At 44.0% G+C, this 24,572-nt stretch overlaps 1 protein-coding gene across 1 annotated transcript in view; it reads left to right on the top strand.

The window, feature by feature from the left end:
- LOC124798839 (LIM/homeobox protein Lhx3-like) overlaps positions 1 to 24,572 on the top strand; it is a 556,731-nt gene that overhangs the window by 517,057 nt on the left and 15,102 nt on the right. The window contains exon 4 of the mRNA XM_047262370.1: positions 11,217 to 11,451. Coding sequence (XP_047118326.1) covers positions 11,217 to 11,451 — 235 coding nt within the window. The remainder of the gene's footprint in view (positions 1 to 11,216; positions 11,452 to 24,572) is intronic.

Genomic DNA, 24,572 nt, shown 5'->3' with positions numbered 1-24,572 from the left:
CATGTATGCTACCTGAAACAGGATCAAGAATCATGTTATATTTGTCCATTATGATCTACGTTGCATCCCTCTCTATCCCACTGTCCAACAACGGACCAATATTTCTGTCACACCGATGGCACTGTTCCAGCTTAGCTCAACTCCACACAGTTTACTTTCTTTGTATCTTAATCTACTAACTCTGCTAACTTGATCCTGTTATTTCTCGTTCTTCCCCAGGTCTGTCAACATCTTCTCCACATTTTATTTCTTCTGTACTGCTGGCATGATTGTTAGGATATCATTATTTCCATTTGACACGAACGTTGTATTTATAAGGAAATTATATAACACAATGTTAATAACACTGATATTACTGAAATACCTGTGTTCACAGCAATAATGATGTACTGATGGAATTTATTGCGTTAACTCCGCATGTTGGATGCCAGCTCTGCGCTGGTGTGATTCACTTAGAAAGATACATAGTGAATCAGTTCAACTAAAGTGGATTACGCTCATAAACTGTGACACAGTTGCATTTATGTGCAGCATACGCAAATTAATAACAAATAAAGGAATTAGTTGTGCCAGCAGCAGGAATGTAGATAGAGTACGACGCAATCATGTTTTTCCACAGAAAGCTATGTTTGCACCACCACTAATTTACAGAATTTCAGATATCGTGTACCAGACAATACTACAAAATAAAATATTTCTAGCAATATGATTACATTAAGAAGACAATAACATGTCCAATATGTTAATTAAAAGGTCTCATGATTGCTTTCCGTGATTTGTTATTGTTATCCCTAGACAATTGGAGCATTGGCAGATGGACTGTGATGGGACTGCATAATTGCATGTCATTACCTAGCGCTGATCGGTCTGTCACAGCGTGGGTGCTGTGTTATGTCCACGATGTGCACTGGCGAAAGGCAGCCTCTAGGAGTAGCAGTGTGAAGGCGGCAGGTGACCGGTGTGTTTCGAATGTGACCCTGGGCCGGACAAGGACAGGCTTCTACTGGCTATGGCTCTAACTGATAACCATACTGCTCAGAACCAAAATACTGAGCGACCTCTGAGCTATAGCAAAGTGTCTCTCATGAAGGCTTGGATCAAAGTCTCTACAGCAGGAAGATTCTTCCCTAACATTTCCCAGTGTTTTCTGCGGATGTGTATGAAACGGACTAGTAAGTTACGGTTCTTCTCGAGAATCTAATTACTTAGGAACAACTTTTGTAACAGTTCTGTTAGACCCTGGTTTCCATACCCTAAAACGCATGCACATACATTTGCCTTCTCTGAAGGCAAGCCTTCGTTATTGTTTTAGTTTCTCCATACCTTTACCTCTGTGTCTGGTCGGCGATTACAGCACAATTATCTTATCTTGCGGAAGTGTTCATTTGATTCTAAACTGCAAGACAGCAAATGAACATCATGTAAGCGCGTTGGCACACACCCAACAGCAAGATAAACATTCGGTTAACGCATTTCCCTATCGAATGATGCAGAAGCATTCCATCTAGCAGACGGTGGAACTCAGCAGTGGTCATTCGCCAACAGCTTTACGAAGCAATGACACTGGATCCGTATTCTGGAGGACGGCGATTCAAATACCTGTGCGGCTGTCCAGATTTACGGTTTCCGTACTTTCCCCAAAATCGCTTAAGGGTAATATCAGGACGGTTATATCGAAAGGGTATGGCTGATTCCCTTCTCTATTGCTCCGAACTTGTCTTCCATCTCTAATAACTTCTGTGTCAACGGAAAGTAAAACCCTGATCAGTGTGCGCACTTTGCGTATACAGGTTCTAGTCCACGAAAAATTTTTGTCTTCAATTCCAGTGTATGATCATGGAAAAAATTGTCTTTCAATTCCATTCTATAATGAACATGTCTGATCCGTCAGCAAAAGGGTAACCAAGCACAACCGTTGGCCAGTTTTTACCGTATAAACAGTAAATTATGAAGTCATTAAAAGATAGCTGAAATGTGATGAAACATACCTACTTGAAACAGAAGAAGTATTATATGATGATAGTACGGTTACGCAAAAGTGTAATCGTGTAAAAATATAAAAATTAACTTGACATCATAGAACAGGTATAATTCTGTAGTGCAAACTTCACAGTGCCAGCACAATCATAGTGAGAACGGTGCTGCTTTCACAGCAGATATTATTGCAGTTGAGACACACGCGTGCGCACGCGCGCGTGCTCGCACACACACACACACACACACACACACACACATACACATACACACACACACACACACACACACACACACACACACACACACACACACACACACACACAAAATTGTCCGTGACGTAAACTCGCCAGGTATTACTACTGTAAACACATTTGACAAATATGTATCTGCAGTTAAGTAAAAAACGAACATTACATGAAAGTCTTTAACTAAAAATGCGTTATAGGCTGTTACAGAAATCAAATAATATTCCTCGAAATAGGTAAATGAAACTGACTTTTTCCTAAATTATTAAAAAGGAAATGGATGGGTTACAAAACAGGGTTATCCATAAGGACATCAAAGGTTTCAGAAAAACAAGGCATACAGAAAAGTGGCGCGTGTCGGTAGATGGAGGACGTCTTCAAGTTTCTATCTGTAATACACACCGTGGCGCAGCCACACCTGGGTTCAGACATGTCGGGACGTGCAGACAGATCATCCACTCTTTACTGTTACATCGAAATAGTTCGCACCTACAAATATACAACCCAATGAATAGCTTACCAAAGCGGGTAGCTGACGTTGCTCCCCGAGAAGACGCAACGACAGCGACTTTAATGAATTGTGCGCACGTGTTGACGTCATACAGGCTCGTACTGAGCACCAGTAATGTGAATTAGAAACTTGGAGAGACGCTCTATCTACTGATAAGTGCCTGTTTTTTTCTGTCTAGCAGTTTTCGCGCTGTCGTGTTCTGAAATTGTAGAGGTTCTTAAAAATAACTGTGTACTTGAGGCCTTAAAACGATGGTTGTAACTTCAGGTAACAGTAATAATATATGCATTTTCAACTTTAAAGATTTAACAAACTTACCACCAGGCACCATAGCGGCAATTATAACTTTGCGGTTGTTAATGGAAGCAAGACTAAATAAAACTCAAGACACGTCCATAGGATTTGTCGATCTGGAAAAAACGTTCGACAATGTAAAATGATGCAAGATGTTCGGAATTCTGAGAATAATAGGGATAAGATACAGTGAGAGCCAAGATGGAATAATACGAGTGGACGACCAAGAATGGAATGCTTGGATTGAAAAGGTTGTTTGACAGGTATATAGTCTTTCGCCCCTACCGTTCAATCTGTACATCGAAGCAGCAATGATGGAAATAAAAGAAAAGTTCAGGAGTGGAATTAAAATTCAAGGTGAAAGGATATCAGTGATACGATTCGCTGATGACATTGTTCTCCTGAGTGAAAGTGAAGAAGAATTACATGATTTGCAGAATGGAATGGACAGTCTAATGATTATAGAATATGGGTTGAGGGTAATTCGAAGAAAGACGAAAGTAATGAGGAATAGCAGAAATGAGAACAGCGAGAAACTTAACATCAGGATTGACGGTCATCAATTAGACGAAGTTACGGAATTCTACTACCTAGGCAGCAGAATAACCAATGACGGACGGAGCAGGGAGGACATCAAAGGCAGACTAGCAGTGGCAAAGCTGGCATTCCTCGCCAAGAGAAGTCTACTAATATCAAATATAGGCCATAATTTGAGGGAGGTACAGTAGTGAAACATGGGCTGTGGGAAAACAGGAACAGAAGAGAATGGAAGCATTTGAGATGTGGTACTACAGATGAATGTTGAAAATTAGGAGGAGTGAGAAGGTAAGGAATGAGGAGGTTCTGCGCAGAATCAGAGAGGAAAGGAATATGTGTAAAACAGAGACAAGGAGAAGGGCAGGATGATAGGACATCTGTTAAGACATGAGAGAACGACGTCCATGTTACTAGAGGGAGCTGTAGAGGGCAAAAACTGTAGAGGAAGACACATTTATTTTTTATTTTATTTATTTATTTATTTATTGCCAAATTACAGACCTGATACCTGATGTTTAAAACAGGTCGTACATCTTACAATTTTCGTTTTTCATCTTTTTGCAGTTTTCTTTTCTTTTGTTTTATCTACAACATTTACAAACAATGATATTTTTCAAAATAACAATTTAAGGTTGAAATATAAATAAAATTTTGTTGTTTTTTAAGAAGACAGAGACTGGAACACATCCAGCAGATAGTTGAGGACGTAGGTTCCTAGTACTGCTCTGTGATGAAGAGATTGGCACTGGAGAGGAATGGGTGGCAGACACCATCAAAACAGTCAGAAGGCTGATGAATCAAGAAAAAGTAGTTGCAAATGAAAAACCCTAATATATACAAATGAATAATTGTTTGTTCGTCTCCTATGTGATCCTATACCAGTCACCTGATTACGATGAAACTTTGGTGAGTTGTTGCATGCGCATCAGTGAATGTTTCTGTGAGGGTAAGAACCACCCGCCACCAACATGGGTAAGGGTGAAAAAGTGAGTACACAGAATCTTAGCTCGGTAATGTCTGCAGCAATTCCAATTAGTTTTGTATCTACATGACACATTGATTTATATTTATTTCTAAAAAATATTGTTCGGTAATACTCCCTAACTATCCTTACAGATGGGAGTGGGGATGAGAAGATATCACGTGTAAGAATATTTAATAACCACCTATATTGGTATCAGATCCTTAGTTTTCGTGGTCGCTAGACTTCATGGTGACAGTCACCGCGATGTTTTGATTCCCTGAGTTGCTGGTTAGAAGAGTAAAGGGGGGGGGGGGGGGCGTAGGTTCAAACTTCTGTATTGCCTGCAGGCATTTCTACTATAATTGACTCTCATATGACTTACTATTTGGAAAAATTTACTCTGGCAATAAGACACCCATAGTAGGCCTATGGCAGAGTATTTCGGGTGAAAGGAGTTAGATAATAGCGAAACTCAGGAGCGAATTTAAACCAAATGTAGTATATGCATGACACATTATTTACATAAGAATGCTTTGGAAGAAAGATACCCCCACTGTCGTTACGCGTAATGTTGAGAATGAGAAGATGTGACATTCAGAAACGCCCGGAAACGGCCTGTTGGTATTTCTTTTTCGTAGTTAGTCGACTTGGCATACTTAAAAGTATGAAGCACAATATGTCTGTTATTTTTCTCAGGAATGTAACAGTCGAAAAATGTATTTGTTTTTACAGAAGACAGAAAGACTAAACATACTGTATATCAAAAGCACTTAAAATTTTTCAAATTTAATTTAATGAACAAAAAGTTGTTCTTTCTTTTATTTTGTACATGTAAATGTACTACTTTGCATATCTGTATCTACTTAGAAAGACACCTTGCACCGCATTCAGCCACAGCTGGTAAATAATAAAAAACAGCCAAACATGTCAGTAGAAGAAAGTGCCCGAAACTGGTCCCATTTGCTTATGACTAAAAGCATGTAATATTTACTTAATAATTTGTGCGCCATTTACATTTTACTCTTGAAAAACATAACAGTTATTACAAGAGGATGTTCTGTAAAACCTGACACTTAGTGATTTTGAAAAATTTTTGTCAAAATCGAATGTACGTGTACATAGACTAGCCTTGATGAGTGCCTAGACACCTCTGGGCAGGCGACCCCATCAACACAATACAGGCGAGTGGCGCTACACTGAATAAAATTACTGTCTTCCATGTCATAGCGGTTTCAACACAGTGACCCTTTAATTCTTTTGTGCAGTGTACGACGTGTGTGAGAAAAATAATGAGATAGATTCCTTATCTACCAAAGTTTTTATTCTCTTCAAACAACGACATTGTCCCCTTCAAAGTAGTTCCCTTCGGTAGCCATACACCGGCGGAATCATTGTTCCCAGTCTTGATAGCAGCGCTGAAAGGCTTCGAATGGCAGGACTTTTAAACATGTCTCTCACATTCTCTTGAATTTTCTCCAGAGTCCCAAAATGACGTCCTTTTAGAATTTTGCAATTTCTGGAAAAGAAAAGTCACAAGACTTCAGATCAGATTCATAGGGGGTTGTGAAACAACAGGACTGCCTTACGAGGCCAAAAATTCTGTGATGGAAGAGGCTGAGTGACCTGGGGCACTGTCATGACGCAGCATCCGTTTGTCTGCAGTGTCAGGTCCACTAGATTCACTTCTTCCTGAGCCTTTCAAGAACGTCTTTGCAAAACACTTGACTGACAGTTTGTCGTGGATGAACAAATTCTTTATGCTCGATACCCCTTCTGTCAAAACAGCAGATGAGCATTGTTTTACTCTTTGATTTGCTCATTTGTGATTTTTACGGTCTAGGAAATGTCTCAATGTGACACTCCTTACGTCGCCGGTTTCTCTTAGCATCGTACTTAAACATCCAGGATTCATCACCTGTGATCACACGACTGAACCAGTCACTGGCAGTCCTCCCAAGAAGCTCAGCGCACCCGTTTCTTCAGTTGTCCTTCTGTTTAGTTGTGTGATTTTAGGGTATCATTTTGCCACAATTCAGGCGAGTGGAGCTCTACTGAATAAAACTTCCGGCTTCCGTGTCATAGTGAGGGGGAAGTGGGGTTGGAATGTGCAAATCTTCTGTGAAAATTTGATGTTCGGCGAAAGTGATGAACAAGTCCTTTTCTTAAAAGAACGTCGGTCTGGTGTCACAAGACCACGCACACGTTCTACGTTTTGGTTGATTTTCGAAGTCGATGGTCTCCCTGAGAGAGGTTTGTATTCAACGTGTGCTGGACCTCCCAAAAATGATTTATATCCACCAACAACTCGTACTCTTGATGTTACCCGTTGGCATGTTTCAACTTCTCAAAGGTAAAATAAGCGGGTTTTCCTAGTTTAATGAAAAAATTTGTACTCGTAACATTGGTCTAAATTCCTTTGTTCCATTTTAGTAACACACAACAGAAACAAACTCCACTCACGACGCTCTAAAAAAACACGTAATAGCTGTATGGAGATGAAACTCGAACTGAACATCTGGAATGGATGAACACACCGGTCGACACAAGGAGAACAAAACAGAGTTGCCAGAGCGATCGCAGTGTTGTCAGTGTCATTACTTTCCTCACATACGTTGTACTACACTGAAGATTGAAAGAAACTGCTACACCGACCTAATATCATGTAGGGGTCCCGAGAGGAGGCAGAAGTGCCGCTACGCGACGTGAAACGGACTCGACTAACGTCTGAAGTAGCGCTGGAGAGAATTGACACCATGAATGCTGCAGGGCTGTCCATAAATCCGTAAGAGTACGAGGGGGTTGGAGATCTCTTCTGAACAGTACGTTGCAAGGCATACCAGCTATGCTCAATAATGTTCATGCCTGCGGAGTTTGGTGGCCGGCGGAAGTGTAAACTCAGAAGAGTGTTCCCGGAGCCACTCTGTAGCAATTATCGACATGTGGGGTGTCGCATTGTTCTGCTGGAATTGCCCAAGTCCGTTGGAACGCACAATGGACATGAATGGACAGACACAATGCTTACATACGTGTCACCTGTCAGAGTCGTATCTAGACGTATCAAGAGTCCGATATCACTTAAACTGCACACGCCCCACACCGTTACAGAGCCACCACCAGCTTGAACAGTTCCCTGCTGACATGCAAGGTCCATAAATTCTTGAGGTTGTCTCCGTACCCATACTCTTCCATCTGCTCGATACAATTTGAAACGAGTCTCGTCCGAGCAAGCAACATATTTCCAGTCAGCAACAATCTAATGTCGGGGTTGACGGGCCCAGGCAAAGCGTAAAGCTTTGTGTCGTGCAGTCACCAAGGGTTCGCGGGAAGGCCTTCGACTCCGAAAGCCCAAATCGATGATGTTTCGTTGAGTGGTTCGCACGCAGACACTTGTTGATGTGCCAGCATTGAAATCTGCAGCAATTTGCGGAAGGTTTGCTCTTCTGTCACGTTGAACGATTCTCTTCGGTTGTTGTTGGCCCCTTTCTTACCCGCCAGGTTAGCCGAGAGCGCTAATGTGCTGCTTCCTGGACTCGGGTTGGCGCGCTGACCCCGAATCGAATCCGCCCGGCGGATTACCGACGGAGGTCGGAGTGCCGGTTGGCCTGGATGTGCTTTTTACACTCCTGGAAATGGAAAAAAGAACACATTGACACCGGTGTGTCAGACCCACCATACTTGCTCCGGACACTGCGAGAGGGCTGTACAAGCAATGATCACACGCACGGCACAGCGGACACACCAGGAACCGCGGTGTTGGCCGTCGAATGGCGCTAGCTGCGCAGCATTTGTGCACCGCCGCCGTCAGTGTCAGCCAGTTTGCCGTGGCTTACGGAGCTCCATCGCAGTCTTTAACACTGGTAGGATGCCGCGACAGCGTGGACGTGAACCGTATGTGCAGTTGACGGACTTTGAGCGAGGGCGTATAGTGGGCATGTGGGAGGCCGGGTGGACGTACCGCCGAATTGCTCAACACGTGGGGCGTGAGGTCTCCACAGTACATCGATGTTGTCGCCAGTGGTCGGCGGAAGGTGCACGTGCCCGTCGACCTGGGACCGGACCGCAGCGACGCACGGATGCACGCCAAGACCGTAGGATCCTACGCAGTGCCGTAGGGGACCGCACCGCCACTTCCCAGCAAATTAGGGACACTGTTGCTCCTGGGGTATCGGCGAGGACCATTCGCAACCGTCTCCATGAAGCTGGGCTACGGTCCCGCACACCGTTAGGCCGTCTTCCGCTCACGCCCCAACATCGTGCAGCCCGCCTCCAGTGGTGTCGCGACAGGCGTGAATGGAGGGACGAATGGAGACGTGTCGTCTTCAACGATGAGAGTCGCTTCTGCCTTGGTGCCAATGATGGTCGTATGCGTGTTTGGCGCCGTGCAGGTGAGCGCCACAATCAGGACTGCATACGACCGAGGCACACAGCGCCAACACCCGGCATCATGGTGTGGGGAGCGATCTCCTACACTGGCCGTACACCACTGGTGATCGTCGAGGGGACACTGAATAGTGCACGGCACATCCAAACCGTCATCGAACCCATCGTTCTACCATTCCTAGACCGGCAAGGGAACTTGCTGTTCCAACAGGACAATGCACGTCCGCATGTATCCCGTGCCACCCAACGTGCTCTAGAAGGTGTAAGTCAACTACCCTGGCCAGCAAGATCTCCGGATCTGTCCCCCATTGAGCATGTTTGGGACTGGATGAAGCGTCGTCTCACCCGGTCTGCACGTCCAGCACGAACGCTTGTCCAACTGAGGCGCCAGGTGGAAATGGCATGGCAAGCCGTTCCACAGGACTACATCCAGCATCTCTACGATCGTCTCCATGGGAGAATAGCAGCCTGCATTGCTGCGAAAGGTGGATATACACTGTACTAGTGCCGACATTGTGCATGCTCTGTTGCCTGTGTCTATGTGCCTGTGGTTCTGTCAGTGTGATCATGTGATGTATCTGACCCCAGGAATGTGTCAATAAAGTTTCCCCTTCCTGGGACAATGAATTCACGGTGTTCTTATTTCAATTTCCAGGAGTGTAGGTTCATATGGCTCTGAGCACTTTGGGACTTTACATCTGAGGTCATCAATCCCATAGAACTTAGAATTACTTAGACCTAGCTAACCTAAGGACATCACACACATCCATGCCCGAGGCAGGATTCGAACCTGCGACCTTAGCGGTCGTGCGATTCCATACTGTAGCGCCTAGAACCGCTCGGCCACTGGTTTTTAGGTGGTTTTCCACATGATACTAGGTGAATACTGGGCTGGTCCCTACGTCCCGCCTCAGTTCCATGGCTCGCAGACATCTGAAGACATTCACACTATTCCATGGATTACACTAGACACAGACAGTTGGGGTACACTAATTCCATCCCGGGTGTACGGGGTGGCGGTAGGAAGGGCATTTGGCCACTCCTTAGCTTAACCTTGCCAAATCCGATTAACCATGCCGACAGTACATCACTGCGGGAAAAAGGCACGAGCAACAGAAAGAAAGAAAGTTGTTGGTCCCGTTCTTCCAGGATCTTTCTCTGGTCGCAGTGATGTCGGAGATTTGATGTTTTTCCGGATTCTTGATATCCACGGTGATATGTGTGCATAAGCAGAAGAAACGAAACATCAAAGTCCGAAAAAAATTTATTGGACTGTTCAATTAACCAAAACAAATTCTCCAAGGTTTACACCAACACAAAACAGTGATCCGTCTTCGAATCACAACTACATACCAGAATAATAAAGAAAACAACTGAAATAATTTCCTACTAGTCTCCGCCGGAGACTTCTCCGATATACCAAGCCTAATCCAGAGATCAGTAAGAAGATCCAAGCCGAGTTGCCGGGGCGGTAGCTATCCCCGTCTGCTGGCGGTCGATGAACTCACGACGTACGGCCGAGACCCGGCCTTTATAGCGCTTTGACGGCTGAGTACCTCGGAACTATTTTCCATCGCGTGGTTTGACGTGTGAAAATAGTTCCAGGATCTGCAGCGACCTCTTCCTTATGTTTATGTGGGCCCGTAGTGGCCCCTGGTGGCCGCTGGTGTCTTTGCTGGGGTGTTGTTGTTGTTGTTGTGGCCGTTCATCAATATTGCCTGTCGGTTGTGTAGTGCTTCGGTGTGCCTGCGATGCGGGCAACCCGCGGCTGCAGGCTGTCAGTTTGGTTCCTGATACTCTAGGCGCCGTGATGTCTGGTGGAGAAGGCCACAGCACACGGTACTCTCGTGAAATGGTCGTACTGGAAAGTCCCCGCTTCATCGCTATCGCAGAGATGTTGTGACCCACCGCTCGTGCGCTGACGTTCAAACTCACTTAAATCTTGACTACTCTCCATTGTAGCAATAGTGATGGATCCAACAACTGCGCCAGACACTTGTTGTCTTACATAGGCGATGCTGACTGTAGCGCCATATCCTGCCTGTTTACATACCTCTGTATTTGAATACGCATGCCTATATCAGTTTCTTTGGCGCTTCAGAGTATTTTCCCTTGGCTCCGCAAGAGTTCAGAAGAGTGCCGCGCCAAGAGACCATCGGATCCACTTCGGGGAGGGGAATCCAGTTTACAGCACTTCCCTCTATCGATTGGCGACATGCTGCTGCGTTGTATTTACGTGTAGAGTGTACAGTGTGTTGCAGGTAGCAGCGACGGTGTACTGACGGCGGCCCTGTTTGTGTGGTTGCAGGCTGTTCGGCAGCAGCGGGGCGTGCTCGGCGTGCGGCCAGACCATCCCTGCGTCGGAGTTCGTGATGCGCGCCGGGCCGCAGCACCACGTGTTCCACCTCAAGTGCTTCGCGTGCTCCAAGTGCGGCGGGCAGCTGGTGCCCGGGGACCGCTACTGCCTGCTGGCCGGCAGCCTGGTGTGCGAGCAGGACTGGCACAAGCTGCTCAAGGGCTCGGCGGTGGCGTCGGCGGCGGCGGCGGCGGCTGCGGCGGCGGCGGCGGCGGCAGGTGCGGGAGCGGCAGGCGCGCCAGCGCGCAAGGGCAAGGTCGGCAGGCCGAGGCGCAGCCGGGACTGAGCAGGTCGGTACCCGCACGGCCGCACGGCCGCACGGCTCCAGGCGGCGCCGCCGGCCGCCAGGCAAGCCCGCCACTGCTGCCGCCAACGCCCTTCCGGCACACCACTCGCCATTCCTTCACTCCGAGAAACTGACGCGGGGAACGGGCGTGCTCTACTCGGCGATAAGAAAAAACTCGCTTCGTTTTAGAACGGCCGTCGGTGTTATTTCTGGCCTTCTGGGGATCAGTAACGGAGCGAGCTAGAGTTCTGTGTTGAGGGTTGCATTCATTGGAAATCAAGGCGCCACTATTACGCCAAAGCTATTAGCGAGGGCTATATTCTTTGTGGCTCTGATTGCGAAATTGAAGCCACAGTCAAAATAAAAAGAAAATGTTTAATTTTCAGCATTTATTTACATGTTCCAGCTACCTCTCTACATAGCTGCCGATCCCTCTTACAACGGGACCTTACAGTCTCGGAAATTCAGTTCAGGTTAGTAATTTACCTCAAAGGTGCCCATCCATAGAAGTTGAACCAAGTGGTCTAGGGGTAGCGTCTTTGATTCATAATCAAAAATGTCTTCGGTCCCGGGTTCGATCCCCGCCACTGCCTAAATTTTGATAAATAATCAGCATTGGCGGCCGAAGACTTCCGGCACAAGAAGTCAGCCTCATTCTGCCAACGGCCTTGTCAAAGAGGGCGGAGGAGCGGATAGAGGTTCAGGGCACTCTCTTGTCCTAGGGGTGGGAAATTGCCCCTAAAGGCGGAAGAATCAGCAATGATCAACGACATGAGGATGCAGAAGGCAATGGATACCACTGCATTAAAGACACGTAACGTGTATCCACAGGACATGTGGCCTGTAATTGAAGAAGTGTCATGATGATCTCTCCATTGGCAAAAGGTTCCGGAATAGTCCCCCATTCGTATCTGCGGGAGGGGACTGCCAAGGGGGAGGTTACCATGAGAAAAAGATTGATTAATCAACGAAAGGATAACGTTCTAAGAGTCGGGGCGTGGAATGTCAGAAGCTTGAACGTGGTAGGGAAACTAGAAAATCTGAAAAGGGAAATGCAAAGGCTCAATCTAGATATAGTAGGGGTCAGTGAAGTGAAGTGGAAAGAAGACAAGGATTTCTGGCCAGATGAGTATCGGGTAATATCAACAGCAGCAGAAAATGGTATAACAGGTGTAGGATTCGTTATGAATAAGAAGGTAGGGCAGATGGTGTGTCACTGTGAACAGTTCAGTGACCGGGTTGTTCTAATCAAAATCGACAGCAGACCAACACCGACAACGATAGTTCAGGTATACATGCCCACGTCGCAAGCTGAAGATGAACAGATAGAGAAAGTGCATGAGGATATTGAAAGGGTAATGCAGCATGTAAAGGGGGACGAAAATCTAATAGTCATGGGCGACTGGAATGCAGTTGTAGGAGAAGGAGTAGAAGAAAAGGTTACAGGAGAATATGGGCTTGGGACAAGGAATGAAAGAGGAGAAAGACTAATTGAGTTATGTAACAAGTTTCAGCTAGTAATAGCGAATACCCTGTTCAAGAATCACAAGAGGAGGAGGTATACTTGGAAAAGGCCGGGAGATACGGGAAGATTTCAATTAGATTACATCATGGTCAGACAGAGATTCCGAAATCAGATACTGGATTGTAAGGCGTACCCAGGAGCAGATATAGACTCAGATCACAATATAGTAGTGATGAAGAGTAGGCTGAAGTTCAAGACATTAGTCAGGAAGAATCAATACGCAAAGAAGTGGGATACGGAAGTAATAAGGAATGACGAGATACGTTTGAAGTTCTCTAACGCTATAGATACAGCAATAAGGAATAGCGCAGTAGGCAGAACATTTGAAGAGGAGTGGACATCTCTAAAAAGGGCTATCACAGAAGTTGGGAAGGAAAACATAGGTACAAAGAAGGTAGCTGCGAAGAAACCGTGGGTAACAGAAGAAATACTTCAGTTGATTGATCAAAGGAGGAAGTACAAACATGTTCCGGGAAAATCAGGAATACAGAAATACAAGTCGCTGAGGAATGAAATAAATAGAAAGTGCAGGGAAGCTAAGACGAAATAGCTGCAGGAAAAATGTGAAGACATCGAAAAAGATATGATTGTCGGAAGGACAGACTCAGCATATAGGAAAGTCAAAACAACCTTTGGTGACATTAAAAGCAACGGTGGGAACATTAAGAGTGCAACGGGAATTCCACTGTTAAATGCAGAGGAGAGAGCAGATAGGTGGAAAGAATACATTGAAAGCCTCTATGAGGGTGAAGATTTGTCTGATGTGATAGAAGAAGAAACAGGAGTCGATTTAGAAGAGATAGGGGATCCAGTATTAGAATCGGAATTTAAAAGAGCTTTGGAGGACTTACGGTAAAATAAGGCAGAAGGGATAGATAACATTCCATCAGAATTTCTAAAATCATTGGGGGAAGTGGCAACAAAACGACTATTCACGTTGGTGTGTAGAATATATGAGTCTGGCGACATACCATCTGACTTTCGGAAAAGCATCATCCACACAATTCCGAAGACGGCAAGAGCTGACAAGTGCGAGAATTATCGCACAATCAGCTTAGCTCATGCATCGAAGCTGCTTACAAGAATAATATACAGAAGAATGGAAAAGAAAATTGAGAATGCGCTAGGTGGCGATCAGTTTGGCTTTAGGAAAAGTAAAGGGACGAGAGAGGCTATTCTTACGTTACGGCTAATAACGGAAACAAGGCTAAAGAAAAATCAAGACACTTTCATAGGATTTGTCGACCTGGAAAAAGCGTTCGACAATATAAAATGGTGCAAGCTGTTCGAGATTCTGAAAAAAGTAGGGGTAAGCTATAGGGAGAGACGGGTCATATACAATATGTACAACAACCAAGAGGGAATAATAAGAGTGGACGATCAAGAACGAATGCTCCTATTAAGAAGGGTGTAAGACAAGGCTGTAGCCTTTCGCCCCTACTCTTCAATCTGTACATCGAGGAAGCAATGATGGAACTAAAAGAAAGGTCCAGGAGTGGAATTAAAATACAAGGTGAAAGGATATCAATGATACGATTCACTGATGACATTGATATCCTGAGGATGTACGTCTCTAGTACAGCATTGTATGGTAGTGAAACATGGACTGTGAAAAACCGTAACAGAAGAGAATCTAAGCATTTGAGATGTGGTGCTATAGACGAATGTTGAAAATTAGGTGGACTGATAAGGTAAGGAATGAGGAGGTTCTACGCAGAATCGGAGAGGAAAGGAATATGTGGAAAACACTGGTAAGGAGAAGGAACAGGATGATAGGACATCTGCTAAGACATGAGGGAATGACTTCCATGGTACTAGAGGGAGCTGTAAAGGGCAAAAACTGTAGAGGAAGACAGAGATTGGAATACGTCAAGCAAATAATTGAGGACGTAGGTTGCAAGTGCTACTCTGAGATGAAGAGGTTAGCACAGGAAAGGAATTCGTGGCGGGCCGCATCAAACCAGTCAGTAGACTGATGACCAAAAAAAGAAAAGTTTGTGCAGCTTATATAGCAGTCAATTTATATTCTAAGGCAGCACAGTAAAATGGCTGCACTTGTAGCAGAATCGCTCTCTGCTATTCCTTCACTCTTTGAAACTGACTGAAACGGGTCACGGGAACCGGCGTGCTCTACTCGACGATAGGAAAAACTCGTTTCGTTTTAGAACGCCTGTCGGTGTTACTTCTGGCAAATTCAAAGCTGCCTTCTAGGGATGAGTAACGGAGCCAGCACGAGTTCTGTGTTGAGGGTTGCATACATTAGAAATCAAGGCGCCACTATTACGCCAGGGCTATCACCCAGGGCTATACTTTTTGAGGCTCTGATTGCGAAATTGAAGCCACAGTGAAAATTTAAAAAAATGTTTAAATTTCAGCATTTAGCTACATGCTCCAGCTACTTCTCTACATAGCTGCCGTTCCGACTTACAAGGGGACATTACAGTCTCGGAAATTCAGTTCAGGTTACTTGTTTACCTCAAAGGCGTCCGTCCACAAAAGTTGTAAAGCGCGCTAGCCAGAATATACCGAGAAAAAGGGCTCTATAGTTTTATGTGCAGCCTATATAGCAGCCACTTTATATACAAAGACAGCACAGCAAAATGACTGCACCTGTAGCAGACTCGATCGCCGCGCGAGCAATCAAGATTCACCCTACGTTCGGAAATATTTTTATTTTTTTAGAGCAAGTATTTTGAAAATTATAACAACTTTTAAATCGAATTTCTGGCCTCATCCACGTAAGGTGACCCTATGTGATATCAACAATTTTAATCATGTAATCCAGAGAAAGATGGTCTACTTCTCTTCTTTTTTTCCTCTGCTGGTTCATATTCATCTGATGACAGATAGTCGTCGACTTTTGCAAATGATTCCTCGTCACAGCTTTCATTTTCATGAGCAAATTCATCATAAATCATAAGTACTTTTTCACTCAGCATGTCCATAGTATGTTCGTAAATATCTTCATCCGACAACATTGCTTCGCGAGAAATTGACGTCAAACATTGTTGGTAAGGCGGGTGCCAGGTTGAGATTCATTGAGAGAGTCCTTAGAAAATGTAGTCCATCAACAAAGGAGGTGGCTTACAAAACACTCGGTCGACCTATACTTGAGTATTGTTCATCAGTGTAGGATCCGCACCAGGTCGGGTTGACGGAGGAGATAGAGAAGATCCAAAGAAGAGCGGCGCGTTTCGTCACAGGGTTATTTGGTAAGCGTGATAGCGTTACGGAGATGTTTAGCAAACTCAAGTGGCAGACTCTGCAAGAGAGGCGCTCTGCATCGCGGTCTAGCTCGCTATCCAGGTTTCGAGAGGGTGCGTTTCTGGATGAGGTATCGAATATATTGCTCCCCCCTACTTACACCTCCTGAGGAGATCACAAATGTAAAATTAGAGAGAGTCGAGCGCGCACGGAGGCTTTTCGGCAGTCGTTCTTCCCGCGAGCCATACGCGACTGAAACAGGAAAGGGAGGTAATGACAGTGGCATGTAAAGTGACCTCCGCCACACAGCGTTGGGTGGCTTGCGGAGTATACATGTAGATGTAGATTCCGAATTTACCAAATTATTTTCAACAAGCCATGTTCCCGGGTTCGATTCCCGGCGGGGTCAGGGATTTCCTCTGACTCGTGATGGCTGGGTGTTGTGTGATGTCCTTAGGTTAGTTAGGTTTAAGTAGTTCTAAGTTCTAGGGGACTGATGACCATAGATGTTAAGTCCCATAGTGCTCAGAGCCATTTGAACCAATCAACAAGCAAGCTTTCGTAATAAACGATCGCGTATTTTAATTTGCCTTCGACATGCATAACAAATCTTGACTGATTGCATCTGCAGGTCCTTGATACTTCCCTGATGTCATCGTTAATATACGTGTTTAATTCAGAATATTTTAAAATGTTCGATGATATTTCACAGTACAGGACGCTCCAGCCCCGCGGAAGTCAAGAGTGAACTGGCACGTTAGTTCAAGCTTCTTTTTTTCATCATAAATAAAACAAAATTTTATGATTTGACTGGTAAAACTTTCGGTCATTAAGTTTACATAAAAGTTATCATAATGTTGAAAACAATTATAAGTCAAAATAGAAAGTTACAGACTGTTGGATCGAACCTGGATAGCCCACGTTCCAAGTGATTCCGCTACAAACGCTGCCATTTCGTTGTGCTGCCATAATGTATAAATTGATCAGTATATGAGGAACTCGTAAAACTTCAGAGCCCTTTTTCTGGGTATCTTCTGGCTAGTGCGCTTTACAGATTTTGTGGATCGACACCCTTGAGGTATACTACCAACCTATGAAAGCTCATCCCGATTTGAATTTCCAAGTCTCTTAAGGTCTCCTTGTTAGACATCAGTCGTAGCATTGTGAAAAGTTTCGAACAGCCTCGTCATATAATGCAGCCGCCTGTGCTTTCCGCCAAATCTATGCACTGGTCTGCAGCTCTTCATGTCTGCCAAAATGCTGTCCACTGCTTCATGTGAACGAAAAGATGAAAATCAGAGGGACCCAAGTCCGTGATGTTTGGTAGATGATCAAACATTTCCCTTCGAAAACACTGCAGGAGCTTTTTCGTTGCACCTGCACTATGCGGCCGAGAATAGTCATGAAGAAGGAAACGCATGGCAGTTACGTTATGTGGGGTGCATGAAATCAGGCGAAAACTCTCAGCAGGGCTTCACACTTCGCAGGAAACTATTTTCTACGTATCTTTACGTACTCATTGTGCACTCATAACTGAAAAGTGCATCTCGACGCTATAGACCGGCGTACTCAAGACACTGCGCAATGTATCTGCACCAACCTCCCCGGATTTTCACTGTGGTTTTCAGTTCGCGACCGATCGGAGTTTGAAAAAAATATGCCTACGTAGCGCTATCGGAATTTTCTACTCAGAGACTCATTTCATCTTACTGAAGCGAGCAAAAGTGCAAGGCTAGTCGTGACATACAAGGGGACCACGACTCCACATCACATGTTTTGTCCAAATTTGTGGTATATGCAGGGCTGTGCAGAAATGGAAATAAGAGGATAAGGAGTACAAGACGGCCACGCGTTTCGAAGAGAATAGCATTTTTGGCGTGAATCGTCCGAGATATGAGTCATTTATGTTAACGTAGTTTCCAAGCAGCTGCTGGCGAGGCGGGAAAATTACACAACGGTAATCCGAGGGTCGTGTGGATGAGCTGTTACACGGAAACATTTTTTTATTTTCTTTATTTTAAGTTTTTACGTTACTTACATTGCGAATTAACTGAAATAACACTGAAATATAGTACTTACTAATATTTTCGTGAAAGGCAGGGATAAGAAAGGCAAATGAAAATTTTCGACTACAAATAAATTTCGTACAGGCGATTGTACTCACACTGTCCACGAAAACTCTTCAAATAACGTTTGAAAAGAAAGATGGTAGTTAAGTCATAAGGGACTTCTTATTCCCTTAGTTTCATTTTCACCTTGGAGACGACTGCGTCAAAATACGTTACATTGTAAATGTCGCCAATGTTTGGCGAAATGGTGGGCTATGCGTGGTTTGGTGCACAAACTGTGCAGCGAGGGATACCATTTTACTGAATTTTTGAGAAATTAAAACTGCTGATCTGTTTCACTAGGTTAAAAGCCTTCAATATCCAAAATCATGTAAAGTCATCTTTATTTTTGACGCACGGTTTCGACAGGTATAACTGTCGTCTTCTAGTCTTCGCACAGTTACTAAACTTGTTGATTGTCAGTTAGAGCCTCATGCCATGTTGTGAGTATGGTGGATAAAATATAGTACTTCATAAAGGTTTATCAGAAGTAAAACTTTTACAGTTAAAAAGCCGCTTGTCCACATGGCCATGTCTGGATAAGTCTTGTTCATAGATGATTGTTAATTACTTTATATTATGATTTTTAAGCGCTACGTTTACGGACATTACCAAGTGCGCAAGGTGAGTTGTAACTGTAAACATTTTATTTCTGACAAACCTTTGTATCAAGTGGTATATTTTATACTCCATAATGAGAATATGGCATGAGGGTCCACCTCACAATGCACATGTTTGAAGACCAGAAAATGACAGTTATATCTGAAAAGATATACGAAGACGTATAAGGCAAAACAACGACGCAAAGAACATAGCCGTTGACTTTAGTATTGCTAAGATCTAGTCTAATATTAGCAAGTCGTTCACACGAACAACGTTGGATTTGCACGCGACTATCAGAGTTAATGTCAAAATATTCACTTCGATAATGCTACACAAATTCAGACAATTATGAGCGTGAACGATGCCATGAAAACTACAGATTTCGTCCCGTTCACCTTATGTCAAATGCTGACCGACTTCAACCCTTACTGACGAAAAATGAAAGGCCACTATAGACAATTTGCCAGAGTGTTGTTCAGATACTTTACAGGTATATCGTCTTTAAAATAAGGTTAGTGCATATAGATTGAGAAGGTGTGAAGATCTTGAGTGACCCATACGTCCCACAAAGGCCAAGGCGTTCAAAGATGATAATATGTAGCTGCAACAGTGGGTAGCATAAGTCCCTCTGCATTCCGCCAACGTTGATAAAAGAAGACTGCCTTATCGATTACGATTAGTAATCTCAGTCGTCGTTCATCTCCGGTCGAATAGTTCTATTTTTTTAAATGAAATGTATTGACTGAAGCGTCTCTCCAGCATGAATAGTTCGTTCGTGGACGTAATTTGGTTTGGTCTGACGCTTCTTTTAGAGAAAATTCGACACATTCTGAGACAAATCGTGATAACTATGTCACATAAAATCACATGGTGACCAATATTAGGCGTCATGGAAAGACTATCACAGCCAAGTTGTGCTGCTGAGTTGCGGAATTCAGCAAGTTACTAATAATAGTGTTTTCTTGCTGGTGAGTATCAGCATCAGCATTCTTTGATTGCTAAATGCTGTTTTCAGTGTTGTGAACTTAACTGCTGTAGTATCATTTACAGGGTTATTACAAATGATTGAAGCGATTTCACAGCTCTACAATAACTTCATTATTTGAGATATTTTCACAATGCTTTGCACATACATACAAAAACTCAAAAAGTTTTTTTAGGCATTCACAAATGTTCGATATGTGCCCCTTTAGTGATTCGGCAGACATCAAGTCGATAATCAAGTTCCTCCCACACTCGGCGCAGCATGTCCCCATCAATGAGTTCGAAAGCATCGTTGATGCGAGCTCGCAGTTCTGGCACGTTTCTTGTTAGAGGAGGTTTAAACACTGAATCTTTCACATAACCCCACAGAAAGAAATCGCATGGGGTTAAGTCGGGAGAGCGTGGAGACCATGACATGAATTGCTGATTATGATCTCCACCACGACCGATCCATCGGTTTTCCAGTCTCCTGTTTAAGAAATGCCGAACATCATGATGGAAGTGCGGTGGAGCACCATCCTGTTGAAAGGTGAAGTCGGCGCTGTCGGTCTCCAGTTGTGGCATGAGCCAATTTTCCAGCATGTCCAGATACACGTGTCCTGTAACGTTTTTTTCGCAGAAGAAAAAGGGGCCGTAAACTTTAAACCGTGAGATTGCACAAAAAACGTTAACTTTTGGTGAATTGCGAATTTGCTGCACGAATGCGTGAGGATTCTCTACCGCCCAGATTCTCACATTGTGTCTGTTCACGTCACCATTAAGAAAAAATGTTGCTTCATCACTGAAAACACGTTTCGCACTGAACGCATCCTCTTTCATGAGCTGTTGCAACCGCGCCGAAAATTGAAAGCGTCTGACTTTGTCATCGGGTGTCAGGGCTTGTAGCAATTGTAAACGGTAAGGCTTCTGCTTTAACCTTTTCCGTAAGATTTTCCAAACCGTCGGCTGTGGTACGTTTAGCTCCCTGCTTGCTTTATTCGTCGACTTCCGCGGGCTACGCGTGAAACTTGCCCGCACGCGTTCAACCGTTTCTTCGCTCACTGCAGGCCGACCCGTTGATTTCCCCTTACTGAGGCATCTAGAAGCTCTAAACTGCGCATACCATCGCCGAATGGAGTTAGCAGTTGGTGGATCTTTGTTGAACTTCGTCCTAAAGTGTCGTTGCACTGTTATGACTGACTGATGTGAGTGCATTTCAAGCACGACATACGCTTTCTCGTCTCCTGTCGCCTCGCATTCGGGAGGACGACGGTTCAATCCCGTCTCCGGCCATCCTGATTTAGGTTTTCCGTGATTTCCCTAAATCGTTTCAGGCAAATGCCGGGATGGTTCCTTTGAAAGGGCACGGCCGATTTCCTTCCCAATCCTTCCCTAACCCGAGCTTGCGCTCCGTCTCTAATGACCTCGTTGTCGACGAGACGTTAAACACTAACCACCACCACCACCATCCTGTCGCCATTTTGTCTCACTGCGCTCTTGAGCGCTCTGGCGGCAGAAACCTGAAGTGCGGCTTCAGCCGAACAAAACTTTATGAGTTTTTCTACGTATCTGTAGTGTGTCGTTACCATATGTCAATGAATGGAGCTACAGTGAATTTATGAAATCGTTTCAATCATTTGTAATAGCCCTGTATTTTCATACATTGTGTCCCTAAAGAATCTTCTGTCTTATGCCTCAACTCAGTATTCGAAATTTGTTCAGGACTTCTAACGCACCGACTAACATGCTAAATATCCGAAAGGTAACGTATATCCAATCAGAGATTTTTTAGTAAAATGTAATGTACCTGTTACAGCAAACGCAGTTTTTGACAATCGTGTAGAGCAGTATGTTGTGAAGACCCAGTTTGATAAACTTTTTCCTGGTGGAATCGTTTTACGAAAAACACCACAGGGATTCTGGCCAAAGAGCATTTAGCTGTTCAGAACTTGATGTATAACTTAAGGTGAAGCAGGCCGCTTCTTTTCAGTGTATGGCATTGAATCAGTTTGCTCTGCCGTTCAGGAGGCTGGAAATTATACTTTCGAACATTAATATCAATGCTAATGTTGCAGTGATGTTCACATGGACGGCGAGTTGTTAAATTGCTTTAGTCTGAATTGCGTCTGTACTTCGATACGTGCTTTGAATGCTGAAATGAAGTAAAATCCTATATGGTTCCGAGGAGTTGAAACGGTTTGTATCAATGCAAGACATTGTGTGTAATTGTCATATAGTAATTACCCGCAGCCTTTTCACCCGCAGAGGCTATTTCGTTGCGAACGTACTGGTAATGTTCTCTGAATGAGAAAACATTAATTTTCTTTTGTTTGAACTTCGTCGACCCCCGGTAATGTTTCATAACATACTAGAGCCTATTTTCGTTCGGAATCTTGAATACACAAACGCGAGGAAACATTTTGTTCTCTTGTAGTAAATATTTGGCGGTCGCACAGTGTGTTACAACTATTGCAGCCATTTGTTTGGGCTGTATGCAGAGGGATGTAATTTCCCTGGGCTACCCCGCCCTCCCACTAATTTATCGAGCTCGGTAATTACAGTAGTATATCTCGCGAACCATTACTAATAAATGCGCATGCCAATGGAGTGGCAATTTATACCGCCGGATAGATATGTTTACCACACTGTTAAATTAACGACTTTTTACCGCTAGTGCGCGCACGTGCGGTCCGCGTGCCGGCGACCACCGTTGTCGCACGTGAGGTGTTTTTGTGACGTCACAGAGGGGCGCTGTTGGCGTGTTACAGCACAAACGCGAGTCCGTAACTGTCGTTTGTACCATTGCTGCTCGGTACTCCCCGTATATGCGTGTTGCAAGCTGACAGGCTCAGAAAACACTTTTACAGAAACAATTGTGATATCAGCTGTGCCCCAAGATGCGTGCCAAGAGAAATTTTACTCTATTTACTACGTAAATAATTGTTAAATATACAGAGGGGTGTAATTTAAGGGCAATGAAGCTACTTAAAATTTAATACGCCCAAGTGAAGTGGACGAGTACTCTCCTCAACAAGTTCAAGCGGAATTTATCAGTTAAACAGGAGAAGAAATACAATACAGTGATAAATTTTTAGAGATTGACCCTGTGAAGTAATACGAAGTGGAGTGAACTGTGCCGAGCAAGGTTGTGAAGTATGGAAGAACCTTCCGTGGTCCAGTAGCGGTGAAATATCATTCGTCAGTACATAGGGTGAGATGCGTAAGACGAAATAAACGAAATAAAGGGGATGCAAGTTTTAGTTGATTCAATCTGTGCAATTAAAAAGTGTTAGAGACGTAACGCACACTTCTGGCACTTTTAAATCTATTTCCTCTTTTATATCTTAGTTTTTGGCAGTGGCTATTTATTTGTTTCTGTACGAACTCTTAGTAGTAATAGTAGCAGGTTTCTTCTTTGAGAGAGATTTATGATGTTTCTCGATAAACTTTACCAGCAGATCAGGGAACTACTGGTGGCAAGTGAGGGAAGGTCGCACAGTACCGGACAAAAGGATATGTTTCTAACCTGTGGCGCTAATGACAGCATCTGTCTCGCCACTGCAGAATGAACTATGGAGGAACAGGACCACTCACGCATTTCTGAATCAAAACGACAGTACGTTTTGGCATGCCAAAAAGTTACTTGCCTTTTGGGAGTTTTTTTCATGGACGAACTTGACTTTGGAGTGTTATGCCTTGTTTACAAAAAAAGAATATAACATTTTTATTCGGTCCGTGCGTACTAATGATGTTTTCTCTCTACTCTGGGTTGTGGCAATGTCTACCAAAACAGTGAAAATGTTAAACTACCAAAGCGCTACGTTCGGCTCTTGTCGAACAAGAAATTTCGAGTTGTACCGGACATAAAAGATACCATAAAAACTTAAACTTTCAGTTGTTTTGCGTACCAAAAAAAAAAATAGCGACGAAGTTACGACGTAAATGGAATGAAAATAATGCGGAGGAGGTCATAGAAATAGTCAGACTTCTTGAAAACGATGTCAGGGGGGCGAGTGGGAAATGTTCAGTTCCAGGAAGTACGTTACATGACAGGCTTACAGCTTTACGGGAAAACAAGGAGGTGTCCTTGGAACCTGTTTCAGGAAATAACAGTTTTATTCCGGGAATGTTCAGTGAGGAGAAGGGAACAATATTGTTCGGTCATAGAAGACTTACAAGAAGAATGAATTCACTGCCGCATCTATGAATGTTGGATCCGTGAGAACTAGTTCATGTAGCGCTGAAGCAATAATCCCAAACCCCCAAAACAGATTCATTAAAGAATCGAAATCACGTCTATAAAACATCTTCAACTTTGAAAACGAGTTAATGCATTAAATGTTTAACTTTAAGCATACAAAGATGTGTCCGAGCGGTTCTAGGCGCTTCAGTCTGGAACCGCGCGACCGCTACGGTCGCAGGTTCGAATCCTGCCTCGGGCATGGATGTGTGTGATGTCCTTAGGTTAGTTAGGTTTAAGTAGCTCTAAGTTCTAGGGGTCTAATGACCTCAGTGTTAAGTACCATAGTGCTCAGAGCCATTTGAACCATTTAAGCATGCAAAATACAGGTATTTATGACTAAAGACGCAAAACCGTAACTATATTGCTTTTATTACTT

Source organism: Schistocerca piceifrons, chromosome 5, assembly GCF_021461385.2.
Source record: "Schistocerca piceifrons isolate TAMUIC-IGC-003096 chromosome 5, iqSchPice1.1, whole genome shotgun sequence".
Taxonomy (NCBI): domain Eukaryota; kingdom Metazoa; phylum Arthropoda; class Insecta; order Orthoptera; family Acrididae; genus Schistocerca; species Schistocerca piceifrons.
The sequence above is the reverse complement of the archived record's forward strand: the minus strand, read 5'-3'. Positions and strand labels throughout refer to the sequence as shown.